This window comes from Xiphophorus couchianus, chromosome 2 (genome assembly GCF_001444195.1).
Source record: "Xiphophorus couchianus chromosome 2, X_couchianus-1.0, whole genome shotgun sequence".
NCBI classification, from domain to species: domain Eukaryota; kingdom Metazoa; phylum Chordata; class Actinopteri; order Cyprinodontiformes; family Poeciliidae; genus Xiphophorus; species Xiphophorus couchianus.
Window position 1 is genome coordinate 17,764,770 of NC_040229.1, and position 16,878 is coordinate 17,781,647.

Genomic DNA, 16,878 nt, shown 5'->3' on the forward strand with positions numbered 1-16,878 from the left:
CATTTTAAAACTTTGTGTATGCTTAAGTTGTTTGTTTTTTTTTACAGTAGTCCAATGGACTCCGCAGTACCCAGATGTCAATCCTTGTGATATGTGATTTGCACTGACTGTGTAATGCTATCATTAAATATAACAATGGTACCATATACTTAATGTTCAAACCCCACTTTTGTAAATTAACCTCAAACCATAATCCTGGTCAGAAATACAAAGCAAGGTAAAGAAAAATATTCTGTAAAACCTCTACATTTAATTTCTGAGGCAATTCTATGCTAAATGTTCTTTTCTACTGTGTTTTTGACATTGTTTGTATTTATAATACAAATATAAATAATAGGAGAACTAGTAAATGAGAGAATGAAAAAACACATTAGCTGAGGTACAGATCAAATGAAGCTGGAAGTCCAGAGAAAAGATCGATGTGTTTGTGATGATGTGCTAATAAAACAAACATTTGCTAAAGATAAATTTTGGGGTGTAAAGACCACATAAAAGTTATTGTGACCCGTAACATAATGTCATACTGTTATCTAACTCACTGACCTGATCTGATAAGACAGAATTGTCCTCCTTTGTATGAATACTGGAAATTATTATTTCCCCAAGGGGTGGAGTCTGTAAAGCATTATGTCTGGGAAGACATAAATGAAACAACAGACAGAAAGTGGAGACTTGGGGACTAACCAGACCAGACAGCTGTGAGGTCATGGCAAGTCACTGGAGTGTCACTTGTTTGGCTGCACTAGCTCTGCTAGGCTGCTTGGCTAGCAAGGAAGCAGAGGCACAGAAGAACCCTCACATGCCTCAGTATCCCCAGAAACCTCAGATGCCTCATTACCCTCAGCAACCTCAAAACCCTCAGCAACCTCAAAACCCTCAGCAACCTCAAAACCCTCACCCTCAACCTCAGAACCCTTACCCTCAACCTCAGAACCCTCAGCAACCTCAGGACCCTCAACCTCAGAACCCTCAGCAACCTCAGAACCCTCAACCTCAACCTCAGAACCCTCAGCAACCTCAGAACGCTTACCCTCAATCTCAGAACCCCCAGCAACCTCAGAACCCCCACCCTCAATCTCAGAACCCTCAGCAACCTCAGAACCCTTACCCTCAACCTCAGAACCCCCAGCAACCTCAGAACCCCCACCCTCAACCTCAGAACGCTCAACAACCTCACTACCCTTACCCTCAGCAACCGCAGAACCTTTACCCTCAGCAACCTCAGAACCCTTACCTTCAACCTCAGTCGCAACGTCGAATTCTGAACCCCCAGCAATTGCCATATGATGCTTCAAAGCCTCAGTATCCTCCATATCCTATGCCCCAAATGCCTGCTAGACCTCAGTATCCTCAGCCACAGATGCCTGCTAGACCTCAGTATCCTCAGCCACAGATGCCTGCTAGACCTCAGTATCCTCAGCCACAGATGCCTGCTGGACCTCAGTATCCTCAGCCACAGATGCCTGCTGGACCTCAGTATCCTCAGCCACAGATGCCTGCTAGACCTCAGTATCCTCAGCCACAGATGCCTGCTGGACCTCAGTATCCTCAGCCACAGATGCCTGCTGGACCTCAGTATCCTCAGCCACAGATGCCTGCTGGACCTCAGTATCCTCAGCCACAGATGCCTGTTAAACCTCAGTATCCTCAGCCACAGATGCCTGTTAAACCTCAGTATCCTCAGCCACTGAAGCCTCAAACAGCCACCATTCCTCCCTTGAGACCACAAGACCTTTTGATTCCCAGCCCTAAAAGGTGTGATGTGCCAACAGCTTCAAGAGTACCATGTGGAGCTCCAGACATTACTGCCACTGAATGTGAGGCCAGAGATTGCTGCTTTCAAGGCCAGTCTTGCTACTTTGGAAAAGGAGGTGAGTGTTGAACCGGCTACTCTTGTAAGACAAAAACTGAAATACATTAGCCTGTAAAACATCTCATTCAAAACAAAAGTGACTAATCGGAAGTTCTTACAAGTGGAATTTGGTGTGCATAGTTTAACTTATCATATTGTGTCTTTTTTTTTCCATTAGTGACAGTCCAGTGTACCAAGGATGGCCAATTTATTGTTGTTGTAGCCAAAGACGTCACCCTGCCCCACATTGACCTTGAAACAATCTCACTGTGGGGAGGAGGTCCAGGCTGTACACACGTTGACTCTAATTCCATTTTTGCTATCTATTTCTTTCCTGTTACTGCCTGTGGCACTGTTGTCATGGTAAAATCAAAATTTAAAAATTGCTTTAATTTAGGCAATAATCTGGTTATTTTTCAATAATTACCCATTTTGCCATTTTAACACATTGTAGGAGGAGCCTGGCGTTATAATATATGAGAACAGTATGACATCTTCCTATGAAGTGGGTATTGGGCCTCTTGGAGCCATTACCAGGGACAGCAGCTATGAGTAGGTGAACATTAGAAAAGTATCATATTTTAAGAATAAATATATAAGCCAGTTCAACACCCATTCTCTTTTCCAGATTACTCTTCCAGTGTAGGTACATTGGCACCTCAGTTGAAACTCTGGTGGTCGAAGTTCTGCTGTTGGATAATCCTCCTCTGCCAGTTGCTGTTGGTCTTGGACCCATCAGAGTGGGTCTGAAGTTGGGCAATGGCCAGTGCATTACAAAGGGTTGCAACGATGGTCAGTATATGTTGCCCGCAAAGTGATGCCGACCATTTTGCAAACTTGGCTGTCGTAATGACTTGTGCGTTTGGTCTCCCAGTGGATGCGGCCTACACCTCTTACTATCAGGACTCAGACTATCCTGTTGGCAAAGTACTGAGGGATCCAGTGTATGTGGAAGTTCAGCTGCTTAACAAGACAGATCCCACACTGGTTCTGACTCTTGGACGCTGTTGGGCAACTACAGGCCCCAACCCTCATAGCCTGCCCCAGTGGGACATTCTGATTAATGGGTAACTAAAACACTTTTTTCCGCTATATTAGTAATGATAACAAGCTGGTTCTTTACATTTATGTCAATTATGTTTATTAGAAAGATTTTCTTAATGCTATTTGAATCTGAGTGAGATGGATGTTAAATTTTATTATAAATAGTTATTAAAATTGAGGTAAAATTGCCAATGATACTATAATAGACAAGTTTATCTGCAAAATAGAACTACAAATTAACTTTTATGGATACAATACATTGAAATCTCACAAAAGTAAGTACTGTGCAGAACTCTGCAAGATAATAAGGGAACTTGCTGTTGTGTAGTGAACAAATGAACTTATAATGATGCAAGTGACATTTCTACAGTTCAGCACGAAGCTATTCATAGCCCTTGCAGTTTTAGGTTTGAAGCAATATTTTAATTTTGTCAACATATCTGACTGGAAGTATTTTTAGTAAATTGAAGTCCCAGTCTGAGTCTTCACTTGAATCTGTTAGAGAACTTGTGGAGGGAGCTAAAAATCAGGGTAATGGCATGGAGGATTTTCAACCTTCATGACTTGTAGCTCATCACCGAAGATAAGTCATCAAAAATATCGGTGTAAGAAAAGGCTCAGCAATTATGGGAAGGGCTTGATAGATGCCTTTTTTAATTAAATGTTTTGAAAGCAGATAATCCTCCTACATTCTTTTAGTATTTTTGTTAGATACCAATCTCATTTCTAAGCAGAGAGAAACTTAATAATTTTGGACTTATTTGTAGAAAACACCCCTTATTGCTTACTGAGTTTTAATAGAGAAACACAATGTTTTTGATAAGATGTTATTGGGGCCTGCCATAGCAATGCATAGGTAGGGCAGTGACTGACTTGCCATAGATGTATGGAAAGCAATACAGTTCTACCGTGGATAGAATGTCTCTTTATTATTATTGGGGCCTGCCATAGCAATGCATAGGGAGAGCAGTGACTGATTTGCATTAGCACAAACTTTTTTATTTTCACTGTTCCCCACTAGTGCACAAACTTGCAGAGCAAGGCAGTGCATTAGCATTAGCCTTTTTCCTAAAACAAGCATTTTAGCTACTTCTTATACATTAGCTATGTTTAGTATACTGAATGGAGAAAGTCTATGTAAGACAACATGCTACTGACAGTGTTTAGGCTAACATTAGTATTTTGGCTCGTTTTAGCTTAAACACAAGTTTTAACATAGTGAATGGCGCAAGTCCATGTTAGTCAGCATGCTTGTGACTCTCCACATGCCCTTGAGTACATTGTAGCTTACTTTTATCATTGATGCTAATTTTTAGCATCAGAACGCTGGGTTCCAACCGACGAGCACACTTTTCTCAGGCCCTGTTTAAATCTCTTCAGAAATTTTCTAGTTATAATTATTTATTTTTCTTCTGTTAATGCAGCTCTACTGCTGTGTGCCCCTTCTCTCCCCTACCGCCCCCCCCCCCCCCCCACCACCACCACCACCACCACAAAGATGGTATCAAAACGTGTGGCTCGATCCCAGCATTGGAGCTATTATTTTTATTGGGAATCGGAGTTATGATGGTACGGAGCCCTCTAGGGGACATTGGGAATTTTTTTTCTTTTGTGTTACCTCGCAAAACTTTTACTTTCCCCTCGCAATACTTTTGCGTTACCTCGCAATACGTTTTGCTTTCCCTAGCAATATGCTTGCAATATTTGCTGGTCTATTTTGTATACAGTCACGAATGTCAATTTAACATTTCAAATATATACATATTTAAAGAGCCTAAATGTGCGGCAAATGGTGTTAGAGGGCCGCACTGGGTTAACTAGGGGAATCTCATCTGTCCGACGCTTGTCGAACAGATGACAATCAACTCCAGGCCACTTCTTTGTTCTGTCACAATGTTCGATTTATTCCATTTTGATTATCATGCATCAAACTTTACAAGTACTGCGACAAACTGACCAGGCCAAACAATGCACCACTGCCGCTTCCTCATACACACAAAGCCAGGATGCCAGTAACCTTCCCATTCATACTACTGTAGGTTACAGTCACGCCTACATCGACGCACCCACCACCCAAAAGTCAAAACCTCCTGTCATATCAATAATGATTTATTTCATCCATATGACTCTTACAGAACCTGAGTGAAAGCGTGTTTATTATTATTAACTCTTTGGTGCAAAAAACGGATTGCAACTTGATTTAACTGCATGTTTATGTCTGTTTGTGTAAGGTTGAGATGGAGCTGCACATGAAAACGGCCTTTTAAACCACTCAGAATACCAGCACAATAGAGACACAATCAAAACTGTCAGATGACTCATTACCCAATGATGATAACTCAGAAATAGTCCAAATAGTTTGGATGTATGTTTATTTCTTTCCTACTTACAGAAAGTTTCTGTTTCTAGGTTTGTGGTCCATTTCCATACTAAAGAAAAAGATATAAAATTTCAGATATTTCACAAGGAGATATTAACATTCATGGAAAAACCTTACATAACCTTGTATTAAAGCAGAAAGTAAGGCAGCCCCATAAGAAAGGCTTACAGTATTAAATTATGCAGAGTGAACTGATCAGTACATTATTCCGAGAAAACGTGAAACCTTTTGCACAGGAACGCAAATGTTTTGCGAGGGAAAGCAAAAGAAAAAAATTTCCCCAAAATTTGGCAATTTTCCAATTATTTAGAAAAAAAATTCCAAAAAATTTGGAGCCCTCCAAGGAGCCCCTTAGAGAGCTCCGTACAATGGCGGCGTAAAAAGCAAAAGACGAGCAAAATTTCCAACTGCAGCTGTACACAGAGTGTAACTGAAACCAACTGCCGCTCCATTAGAGTGAGAAATGGAGTGGATTTTTGACCACCTAAACAATTTTGAAATCGCCCTCACGCCTACAAAAATTGTGCGATTGGTATGAAAGTCGGTCAGGACATCGCACCGAATGCCTGTTTCCGTAAAATGTTTTCAAAATTTCTCCAGGGTTGACGGTTTTCTGTCAAGGTGCCTCAGATCAAAGTAGTGTGACAGGGTAACCTCAGGCTCCCAGACAGTCATTTTCATTCTTTTCTCAAAAATTTCAGAGCTCAGCGCACACCACCTCTCTCTCATCACTATTACTGTGAGAGAGCAAGAGAGATATTAGTTGCGGTACTATCGGGAGACAAGAAATAGCCCTCTCATACGCTTCAAACGGTTTTCGAATACATCTCACAGTTTCTGAACGGGAAGGAGTTGTTCGGACTCCTTTTTTCAGAAAAACAGAATGGGTGTCTCACAAAGATAGAACTCTTTCTCCACCTAGCCTATATACCACGGACTTCAGTTTTAGCACTTCCACATTTTTTTTGCCACATAGACCACTTGGGGCGCAGGCCACAGTATGTTAACAATGGCTCCTCGGTCGCTGCAGGACTGTTAATGATGCTTATAGAATTATTCAGACATCCTGAAATGCTCCAACAACAACAAAGGATTTAAGCTGGATGTGTCAAACTTCACAATAACTTCAAATGTAAGTTAATAAATCATTTGTATTCACCATAATGCCTCATGTCTGACGTAGCTAACAGGGACAATCTTACAAAGATGCTATGTAAACGTTAAGTGTTTTGATTATCTGTTCAATGTGCGATCTATCTGAAATGACGTTTTATATATATCTATATATAGCTATACATATTTGTATGTATAGATAGATATATGGATATATATATTTATATATGTATATAGATATATATATCCATATATATAGTACCCAACGAGTAGCTATCAGTCGAAGCTGAAGTTAGCGTCCCAATGTAGCTTCTAATTCGGATAATAGCTAAACGATTACACTTACCTTTTCACTATCTTGAGCATTTTTAATGTGTTGTATTTTAAAGCCTACAACACCCAGACATTTCAAGCCTAACTGGACTATTCTGCACTAATAGCAGAATAAATAAAACATTTGTGAAACTTTCTAATTGATTTGTGATATTTGTAAATATTGATAAATCTCATAACGTTTTTTGCATCTGGAACACATTAGATCTGAATTATTGAATCGGCATTATTTGTTATTTTATCTTTCTGTTCAATTTTTTTTTTATATCTTTATTATAGCTGGAGTTGGACAGGAGTTCTGTTTGGTGGCTTCCTGAAGGGAGGGATCGGCTGAGCTAATGCTGCCAACAGCTTTTCCGTCTCCTGCTATTAACTTTTTTGCTTTTCTCTATATAGAAAGTATTCCTATCCGTAGCCCTGTTTCCATTTTGTATATTTGCTCTATTTTTTATTTTTACCTTAATGCTTACCTGGTCAATTGTACATCCACTTTACTGGCAAATGTGTCAGAACCACATGGACTGTGCTGGTTACGTCAGATCAATCTGAATCTTTATTTCTCATTAAAACGACTTCTTGTAATTTTAAGACATCACTATAAAACTGCATATTTATTCTGCTGTCATGATGACTGCATTCTCATCACTAAAAATTATTGTATCCTGGCCAGGGGCGCCGTATAGGGGGGGAAGTTAGGACAATTCCAAGGGCCCCTGACCGACACGGGCCCTCCCACATTTTTTTTTTCTTATCCACCTTATTCCTGGGAGGCTTACTGGGGAAACGATTATGGGTCTTACTTCCGGCGCCCACCAGAAGTAGCAGTATTTCACTGTAATTTGTAGGGTTTTTTGCTAGTCTATAATCATGACAGAAGTTACATCTCTCTTTTCGGTTATAATACAATATTTAGTAAAACTAGTTTACGGATACACCGTCTGCTATCAGAGAGCTGCTCAGTACAGATTATCGTAATTGTGAGTTTAATCACGGGGAGCGACAGGAACACGATCGTTAAGTTTTGTAATGGAATTACCGTGAATTAGCAGCGCTGCTAGCAGCTCATTTCTCTGAAGAACTCGCAGTAATAAAGAAAAAACCAGAGAAGCTGGTCAGAGATCTGTGCTGCAGGTTTGTGCAGACAGTATAAAACACCAGAACTACACAATATTAGCCTGGTGTAATGTGAATTTTATTTTTTGTTTGAATTAAAAAAATTATAACATTCATGATCTGAGTCTTTATAATTATGACTGGGACAGCAAAATTTATTTATAAGACAAAATAAAATGTCTGGGATTATTTAGTCCATCACAACCTGAACCTCGAGGTTCTCCGTTGCTGAGTGTCGCTGCAAATCAGCACAGAAATAACCGCAGCTGTTGAGCTCCAGACCGTAATACAGAGAATCTCCCCACTGGACTAGAACCAAACCGAATCACACATTAACCTGTTATAGAGAGCAACTTGCCACTGGAAAGCATCATAAGATGCCCTTGTGACCCTCGGGTAACTGTTGTGCTGTTCGTGACTGTACTCTAATAATCAGACCATGTTTACACCGTGTTCCAAATTATTATGCAAATTGGATTAAAGTGTCATAAAGATAAAATATTTTGTTGTGCTATTACATTTATAGATGGTATTGTGTGTCAGGGCTCTTTGAATAATTTCAGAGAGCTGGGTTGATTAGTTTGTCTGGTGAGCTCAATTAAAGGAAATCTACTTAAGAAGGATATTCCACATTATTAAGCAGGCCACAGGTTTCAAACAATATGGGAAAGAGTAAGGATCTCTTTGCTGACTAAAATCATCAGAGATGATTTTATGGCATGGTATGAAAACATTAGATATTTAACGAAAACTGAAGCTTTATTGTTCTGTGAAGAGATTTGTGGCCGATTCAGAACAAAGATGGGTTTGTATAGATAAAGGCATAATGAGGAAGGTTTCTGTTAGACAAATTCATCGGATTAAGAGAGCAGCTGTTAAAATGCTCTTACAAAGCAGCAAACAGGTATTTGAAGCTGCTGGTGCCTCTGGAACCTCAAGGTGGAGGATCCTCCAGAGACTTGCGGTGAATGAACCTACTATTCGGCCCCTAACCAGAGCTCACAAGCAGAAACGGTCGCAGTAGGCCCAGCCGTACATGAAGATTAATTTTCAAACAGACTTGTTCACTGATGACCTCTGTGCAACCCTGAATGGTCCAGATGGACGAAGTAGTGGACTGGTGGTGGATGGCCACCACATCCCAACATGACTGTGACGTCAGCAAGGAGGTGGTGGAGTCATGTTTGGGCCGAAATCATGGGGAGAGAATCATTGGTCGGCCCCTTCAGAGTCCCTGAAGGTGTGAAAATGACCTCAGCAAAGTATATGGACTTTCTGACTGATCACTTTCTTTCATGGTTCAAAAAGAAGAGCTGTACCTTCAGTAGCAAAATCATCCTCATGCATGACAATGCACCATCTCATGCTGCAAGGAATACCACTGTGTCATTGGCTGCTATGGGCATAAAAGGGGAGAAACTCATGGTGTGGTCACCATCCTCCTCTGACCTCAACCCTATTGAGAACCTTTGGAGTTTCCTCAAGCAGAAGATCTGAGGGTGGAATCCAGTTCATATCAAAACAGCAGCTCTGGGAAGGTTTTCTGACATCCTGCAAAGAAATTCAAGCAGAAACTATCCACAAACTCACAAGTTCAATGGATGCAAGAACTGTGCAGGTGATATCAAAGAAGGGGTCCTATGTTAACATGTAACTCGGTCTGTTAAGATGTTTTTGATTGAAATAGCTTTTGATTTTAGTACATGTGACCACTTAAGGCTGCACATTCACAGAATGACCGTTTGCAGTTCTTTATAATCCATAAAATGTTTAGGAAAATCTGCTGTGCATAATAATTTGGAAAAGTGCATTTTGAGTTTTTTATTTTTGAAAAAAATACTGTTCTCAAGGGGAGTTTTGTTCAGTAAAATTTGATTTATACTGTAATAGTTCATGACTTGAAAATTATACTGACCGTCATTTGCATTGACCATTTAGAAAAATCTGAGAAAATATCACTTGCATAATAATTTGGAACACGGTGTAGTTTGTGGATGCAGCAAGTGTGTTTTCAACGTCCTCCCAAAACAAAAGCGGTAGTTTTCATTGCCTACGGACAGATAAAGAAACAAAAAGAATTTGGCTAAAAATTCTAAACTTGAAGAGAGAATCCAAAATGCTTTATGTGTGCTCATTTCATTGTGTGGACAAAAAGCCAACGGAAGAAAACCCGCATCCGTAGCAACTGAGTGAAGTAGCTACATATGCTAGTGCGGGTAGCTAGATATGCAAGGGCGACTTGAAGAAATGCGGCCATTTCTTCAAGTTGCCATCCCTTCCCGCGATAGTTGTAGGTTGCGGTAAACCAATAGTGTCACATTTAAGCTACGATAGCTGGTGTTCCCACATATTTTATAGCCTAAAATCTCTGACGAAAGCCGGTTAGCGAGTTGCTAACATGTAAACAAATGGCAGTTCCGGTTTGTGTCGGAAGTCGCGCCCATAATCACTCAAAGCCTCATGGGGGCTAGGAATAAGGTGGCTAGAAATAGAGAAAAAGATGGGGCCCTGTCAATTACAAAATTAATCATATAATTTTTTTAAAATTGTTTTAGCAGTAAAAATGAAACGTCACCACTCCCAATCCAAAAAACACATATCAATATTTGCCCTGAACACACCCCTGGATCTGCATGAAATGGTTCGTTCCTGCTTGGCTCGACGGTGTTCAGCAACAGTCAGAATAGTGATGGGATTTTCGGCTCCTTTTCGAGATGCGGCTCTAATGGCTCTTCTTACTGTGGAGAGCCGGCTCTTTCGGCTCCCAAACGGCTCCCCATATATATTTTTGACATTATTAATTAATTAATAGCTTAAACCTAATTTTATAATATTTTGTTTCATTATTGACATTGTTAAGCACTTATGATGAGTAAAAATGCCGCATAACAATGCTATAGCAATACCGATGCGTGTGATGTCCGCATGTGCCTGTGCAGGTTGTTTGTCGAGCCTGCACGATAGGAAATGCTGACTTTGCACAGTCTGCACTCTGCCCTGGAGCTTGATGTATTAAAATGAGTCCAAATCTTGCTCCATTTTCTGTCACTCATTTATTTTCACCTATTCAGTTCTCACACTGACTCCCCTTCTTTCTGTCGTGCTTCTTGACCGCTGAGTGAGTGTCTGTACATAAACACCTGCCGACGAACGCTATACAGCTTGGCCAATTGCCTGCCGTTTCCACAAAAAAAGTGGAGATAAACTTTTTTTTCAGTGTTTTCCCGCCACATTATTAATTGAAACTATGTGTGATTGGTCAGATGTGTGGAGCACACGCTTGACATGAGGGCAGTGGACCGACCGAGGGAAAAAACTCTCAGCTCTAGCACTGGCAGAAGAGCAAAACGCGCAAGGAGAGGGAGAAGGGGGGGAGAGACAGCGAGGCACCGCAGGACAAAAAAAAACGATGTGGGGAAAAACTATCGGCTCTGGCACTTGCAGAGCACAAGCACAATGACAGGGAGGCAGAGAGACAGCGATATACTGTAGAAAAAAAACCCCGGCTCCCAAATAGGATCCTAAAACGGCTCCCATTGTGGAGCCGGTTCCAACCGTTCACTTCAAAGAGCTGGCTCTTAGAGCCGTATCGTTCGCGACCGACACATCACTAAGTCAGAAGACAAGAATGACTGTGGGAGTTACTATGCTGCCAAGAAAAATGGTTTCACAAAGAAAGAGAAAAAAGACAAGAGTGTCAATTTATAGCCTAGTTTTTCTCCAAGAGAGGTGGGTAGACTGTGCGAGATTGTCAACCATTTAGCTTAGCTACAGACTACTGTTTGCCTCCATTTCACTAGCATCTAATGAATGAAGGGAAGAATTTAACAACATATTTATATATTTAACTTTACCCTGTACCTCTTACCACACTTAACAACAGATGAGTCGGTTAGCAGCAGCTCTAACTCCGATACCAGTATAACCTTTAACCCTGTCCCAGTGAAAAAGGTGACCAACACTGTGTTCAATCTGTGTGGATTTTTCCTGTCGCTCTACTCTTTTTACAGTTACACAACAAAAACAATTTATTTATTACTCACAGAAATTCAAACAATCTTTATAAATTTTTCCATTAGCACACTAAGCAGTGGGTAAATGAGGTTGATTGACAGCACTAAGACTGTCCTGGTTCTGATTGGTTGTTTTTGGTCAGAACCGAGCATTTGTTTAGACAGTAATAGCAACCCAGGAGGTGGAGGAGATTGATATTTTCACAGATTATCTGTTTCTTAGCAAACTGTCTTAACATGGTGGCAGCTTTAACAAATATGGAGAAAACATATTTTTTTATTAGAATTATATTCTGCTGCTTGAACAAAATACAACAAAGTAGCATTTTTTTGAGAAGTCTGGATTGTTTCATGTACATTTTGCACATTGCTTGTGAGTGTTGCTGGAGGGGAGAGAAATTTCAATGAGCTAAAACTATTTTTTAAAAATTAAGCAACCTATTTGCCCACAGCCTGTGGACTGTTGGATGTAAAATTCATGAGCAGTGAATATTGTGCTAGGATCAATATTGGATCAATGAAAGCAAGGCAGTTGCAAGCCTTTAAAATTGTGACGCTTTTGATGGGGTCAGATAGACTCAAGAAACTGTAACAGCAGCTGCAAAGGGGGGACCCAAATAAATTTTTTGTCATGGGGCCCAAGATTCCTGGCGGCCCCCCGGATCCTGGTCACAGATTGGCGACCTATCCAGGGTGTACCCCGCCTCTCGCCCGAAACGTTTACTGGAGATATTCACCAGCACCCCTCCCGATCCCACTAGGGACAAGGGTGTACAGAAAATGGATGGATGGATGTATCTGGCCATAATGCCAAGATACATCTCAGGTACAGTGAGATCCTCAAGTTTGAAGTTTGAAGTTCTGGTAGTTGTACAACTACCAGAAGAGATGATTGAAATAAAGGCACTTTTTGAAAGTATTTTCTGTAATTTTATTATAGAAATTGAGTACGGGAGGAATCGATTAAAATCAAATCTGGTATGAAAAAAAATCTTGTAAGTCATATCATCCAGCCTTATTCAGTTTATTGAATTACATGACTAACTGCATATTTCTTAATATTCACAAGTATAGAACAAAAAACCCCACAAAACAACATATTTTGTCCTGATTAACCGCCAAAACAATGACTTGTTTACAGTGGTAACGACATTGCAGACGGCAAACTAAAGCCATTTATAAATAAATTTACAAGCTTCCTGTCATGTAAACTAAAAACATGAAGTAATACAGCAGCTTAATGAAAGCCAGGGTATAAAACAAATTAAATAAAACTTACCATAATCTTCAATGAATAAAACACATGAAACAAAACTTCCACAGGTAGGATGTATAAGAAATATGCTGAGTAAGCAATATGAGGCGTAGTATTGATGTGCGCATTACCACAAGGTAGGACGGATTTATGGGTAGCACAGATAAACAGAATACCTGTTACCTGTGTGGATTATGTTGCTCGGTGTTGGTAGAACAGAAAGACGGAATAATTTTCAGGATGAAGCGTTGGTGCCCTCGGCTGCTCTTAAATGACCTTGCTTGGTATCGGAGGGGTGCTCCGACTGCATGTTAAGTGTATTTTATATAATTGTAATATTTTAAAAAACTAAAGAGTTGCCTAAAAATAATTTAATATTCGGTATACAAACGCATACATCAACACACATACATTGACTTACCTTGTGCCGAATCGCTGCCTCTGTTCTCAGCCTGTTCCCGTAACAGTGGATTTCCTCCTGCATTATTTTCCTCCAACAAATTATTCCAGTGAACGAAGCAGGTACAGCTCCCTTTCAACCTCCGTCTTCCCATTTCTGATGCTGGATCTTCAATTTCCTCAAGTTTGAAATAGCAGGCAGCTACAAACTTTACCAGTGTTAGCTTTAGTTGCTATGTTTTGGCTATGGTCTGTTGTCGCCTTTATATCAGCAGGAGAATGAAAAAACTAAGCACTGGATTGTACCAGCTAATTACTGGACACAATTGCACACAACAAAACTCAGCTGTACCAGTAGCTCAAAGATATTTTAACATTTGCGTCTTGTTCATGGTACAGCTCTTGCAGATGTGGCTAAAAACAGTAGGAGCAAGCGGTACCCGGAAACCATCTATGTGGCGAAAATTTAAACGGAAGTACGTCACCAATGCTGTGGGTATTGCTGGGTTTCAGATGACGTAGCACCGATTTCACCCAATGCAGATGGAGGGCCAGAAGTAAATGCGGCCCATTTATTTCTGTTGATCCAGCATCAAAATGCCTAAAGTCTGTGTCCTGTACAGTTGTTCCAACCGTTCTAATAGAGAGAAAGATAAACATTATTTTCGTGTTTCGAAGGTAGTTGGTCACAAGGGAGTTCATTTTTAAAAACTTACCGAAAAAAACTGGATGGATCAACAATATACAGCTAAAAACAGGCGGTGCTGAAACTAACAATGCCAGAGTTTGCAGCGCAGAGTTTCTAACAGGTAACGATTGCATCGTTTAAATTGTATTTTCAGATATTTTATTGGACAATTACTTAGAAAGACAAGCATTCATATGTAAGATAAGGTATATTATTTTTATGCCTTAGCGTGGTTGTCCTCAGAGTGCTAACGTTGTTAGCAGCTAGCCTAACCCTAACTCTAAAATAAAAGCCTGAATGTTCTTCTCAGTATCAGCCCTTACTATCTGTTTCTCTGAGGTTATTGCACTGCCTTGCTAATGTTTGTGCTAGTGCACAAACATTAGCATTTCACTGCCCTCCACTAGTGCAGCTTTAGCTTTTTCCCTAAAATAAGCTTTTATCTATTTTTCTTATTTATTAGCCATGTTTAGTATACTGAATGGAGAAAGTCAATGTAAGACAATTCTCCACATGCTATTAATATTAGCTAAGCTTAGCATTGATGCAAATTTTTAGCATCAGAACACTGGGTTCTAACCGATGGGCACACTTTGGCAGGCCCCGTTTAAATTTCTTCAGAAATTTTCTGGTTATGCTGTGCTGTTTGTCTTAACACACCCACGTTGACCCCAGTATTACTCCATTTCCATCCAGATGTCCATATGCAGATGATCGTTACCTCTCCACACTGGTTCCAGTGGGTCCTTCATCTGGTCTGGAATTTCCAACTCACTACCGACGTTTCATTTTCAAAAAGTTTACCTTTGTGGACACCAATTCAATGGAACCCCTAAGAGAATACGTAATGAATGCAGCACCCTGACAAAAACAACCTCTGTTATTAGATATTATTTCTAATAATGTTTTTCTTCTTCAGGTGTACATTCATTGTAGCACAGCTGTGTGCGTTCCAGGGCATGGTGTAAGCTGTGAACCATTATGTCACACTATAGGAAGTAAGTGATTTATTTGAAAACCTACAAAAATATAATGATCAACAGACACCCAGATGTGACCATAGTTTTCATGTCATTGTGCAGAGAGAGACACAGAGGCTGCAGAGGAGAGGAAGGTTGAACCAAAGGTTGTGGTTTCATCTGGACAAGTGATTATGACTGCCCCTCAGGAGCGAGCAGAGTCAACCTAAGCAATTCAACCGGGAACATTTAGAAAAAAACACTTTAAAAATTAATGCAGTTGTTGAACAGTAAAAAAAAAAGTAACTATGTATTTCTAAGTAAATGATCGCACAATATATAACCAGCAGTTGATTCAGTTTTGAAGATAGAATGATTGGTTCTTGTTACTCCTTCATATAAAAGTTGTTTACTTGACAACATGTTTAAAGTTGTATTTAGTGGTTTTGTTGTACAATTTTGAATTGTATGAATTCTCCAAATATGTCGAGCATGAAAAAACCAAATGGCATCGCAGGAGCACCCCAAGTTTAAAAAGTAATAGTTTCAAACTTCTGTTGACAAACTGCATGAATTAAAATGTAAAAAAATAAATAAATAAATCAATATATTTATATTTATAAATCCAATGAAACAAAATGTAACAAAAGTTGAAGATAGAAGAGTTGCTACAAATTTTTTATGTATACATTGAAAAAAAACTATTTTACACGTAAATTAGGTGCAAGAGGATCAGTATTCTTGCTACTGTGACTGAACAAAATAAACATTTAGAAGCAAACAAAACCAGAGGTTCTGACTTTTAAAAGGTTACTGTGACCCAAAGAGTAAACAAAATAGAGTAAAAGAATTATGTAAACCTCTGGTTGGAAGACCTTGGCTGGTGATTATTTAGCATCAGTTTGTGCCGGTCATTGACAACAGGACATGCTAAGACCCAAATGCCTCAGCAAACAGCACTTGTACACCTGGAGTTTCACTTGTTTCACAGCACAGACACTGGGACAGATCAAGGACAGTCAGTGGTGGCTTTCTGCCCAGCTCAGAGGGCACCACAAAGAGAAATAATAAATGTAACTGTTGCATACTGAAGGTTTTTCAGTAACTTAATCATATATCAAGTTAACTGAGAAGACTAATGGGTTGTTTCTGCTTCTTACATATTTCATTTGACCCTCTTTGGTTTACAATCTTACATTTAATCTTTTAGTGCAAACAAACTCTTTAAACACAGTTTGAGATTCAAAAAACATTTATTTCATTTAGGAAAACATATAAAACAGCATTTCCAAAGTAATTTGGCTTGTGAACCATCTTAGGCTAAAACAGAAGTGAAAAGCACAATATACAGACCGGTCAAACAAGATCTTAAGTAATCTACGATGATTTGGACACTTAAAATTTTCATCCACATAACCTATCCTATCTGAATTATTTTCAGATCAGTTCTAAATATTTTTGATTAATTACAAATTAACTTTTTTTTTGATAGAATTGTATACATTGGCCATGGTGGAGTGCTGGTGGTATGCATTTGATTGTGTGGTGAAGGGAGAAATGGCAGAAGAAAGAAGAAGAGTGGCGCTTATGCTTCGTATGCAGGAGCATTAACTCTGTTTTCTGCTTTTACCCTGCTGTTATTATCAAACTGTAAGCCTGGTAGGTGAATGGTTTTTAGCAAGCAGAAACCAAACATGTTTTATTGTGCTGCAGGAAATCTTTTTTTATG

At 39.7% G+C, this 16,878-nt stretch overlaps 2 protein-coding genes across 3 annotated transcripts in view; one reads left to right on the forward strand and one right to left on the reverse strand.

Annotated features, from left to right (window-relative positions):
* LOC114154420 (low affinity vacuolar monovalent cation/H(+) antiporter-like) overlaps positions 1-14,308 on the reverse strand; it is a 31,555-nt gene extending 17,247 nt beyond the window's left edge. The window contains exon 1 of the mRNA XM_028033498.1: positions 13,525-14,308. Coding sequence (XP_027889299.1) covers positions 13,525-13,657 — 133 coding nt within the window. The 5' untranslated portion in view covers positions 13,658-14,308. The remainder of the gene's footprint in view (positions 1-13,524) is intronic.
* LOC114154429 (sporozoite surface protein 2-like) lies at positions 654-16,625 on the forward strand. Of its 2 annotated transcripts, XM_028033518.1 has the most exons (8): positions 655-1,871; positions 2,031-2,215; positions 2,307-2,404; positions 2,481-2,644; positions 2,727-2,919; positions 14,887-15,034; positions 15,110-15,188; positions 15,273-16,625. In XM_028033518.1, the coding sequence occupies exons 1-8, from the start codon at positions 707-709 to the stop codon at positions 15,377-15,379; spliced, it is 2,139 nt and encodes a 712-aa protein (XP_027889319.1). In that variant the 5' UTR covers positions 655-706; the 3' UTR covers positions 15,380-16,625. The 2 variants fall into 2 exon arrangements, with proteins under 2 accessions (XP_027889328.1, XP_027889319.1); XM_028033527.1 differs by lacking the exons at positions 14,887-15,034; positions 15,110-15,188; positions 15,273-16,625 and adding an exon at positions 7,002-7,951 and having other exon boundaries at positions 654-1,871.
* Positions 16,626-16,878: the final 253 nt, after the last annotated feature.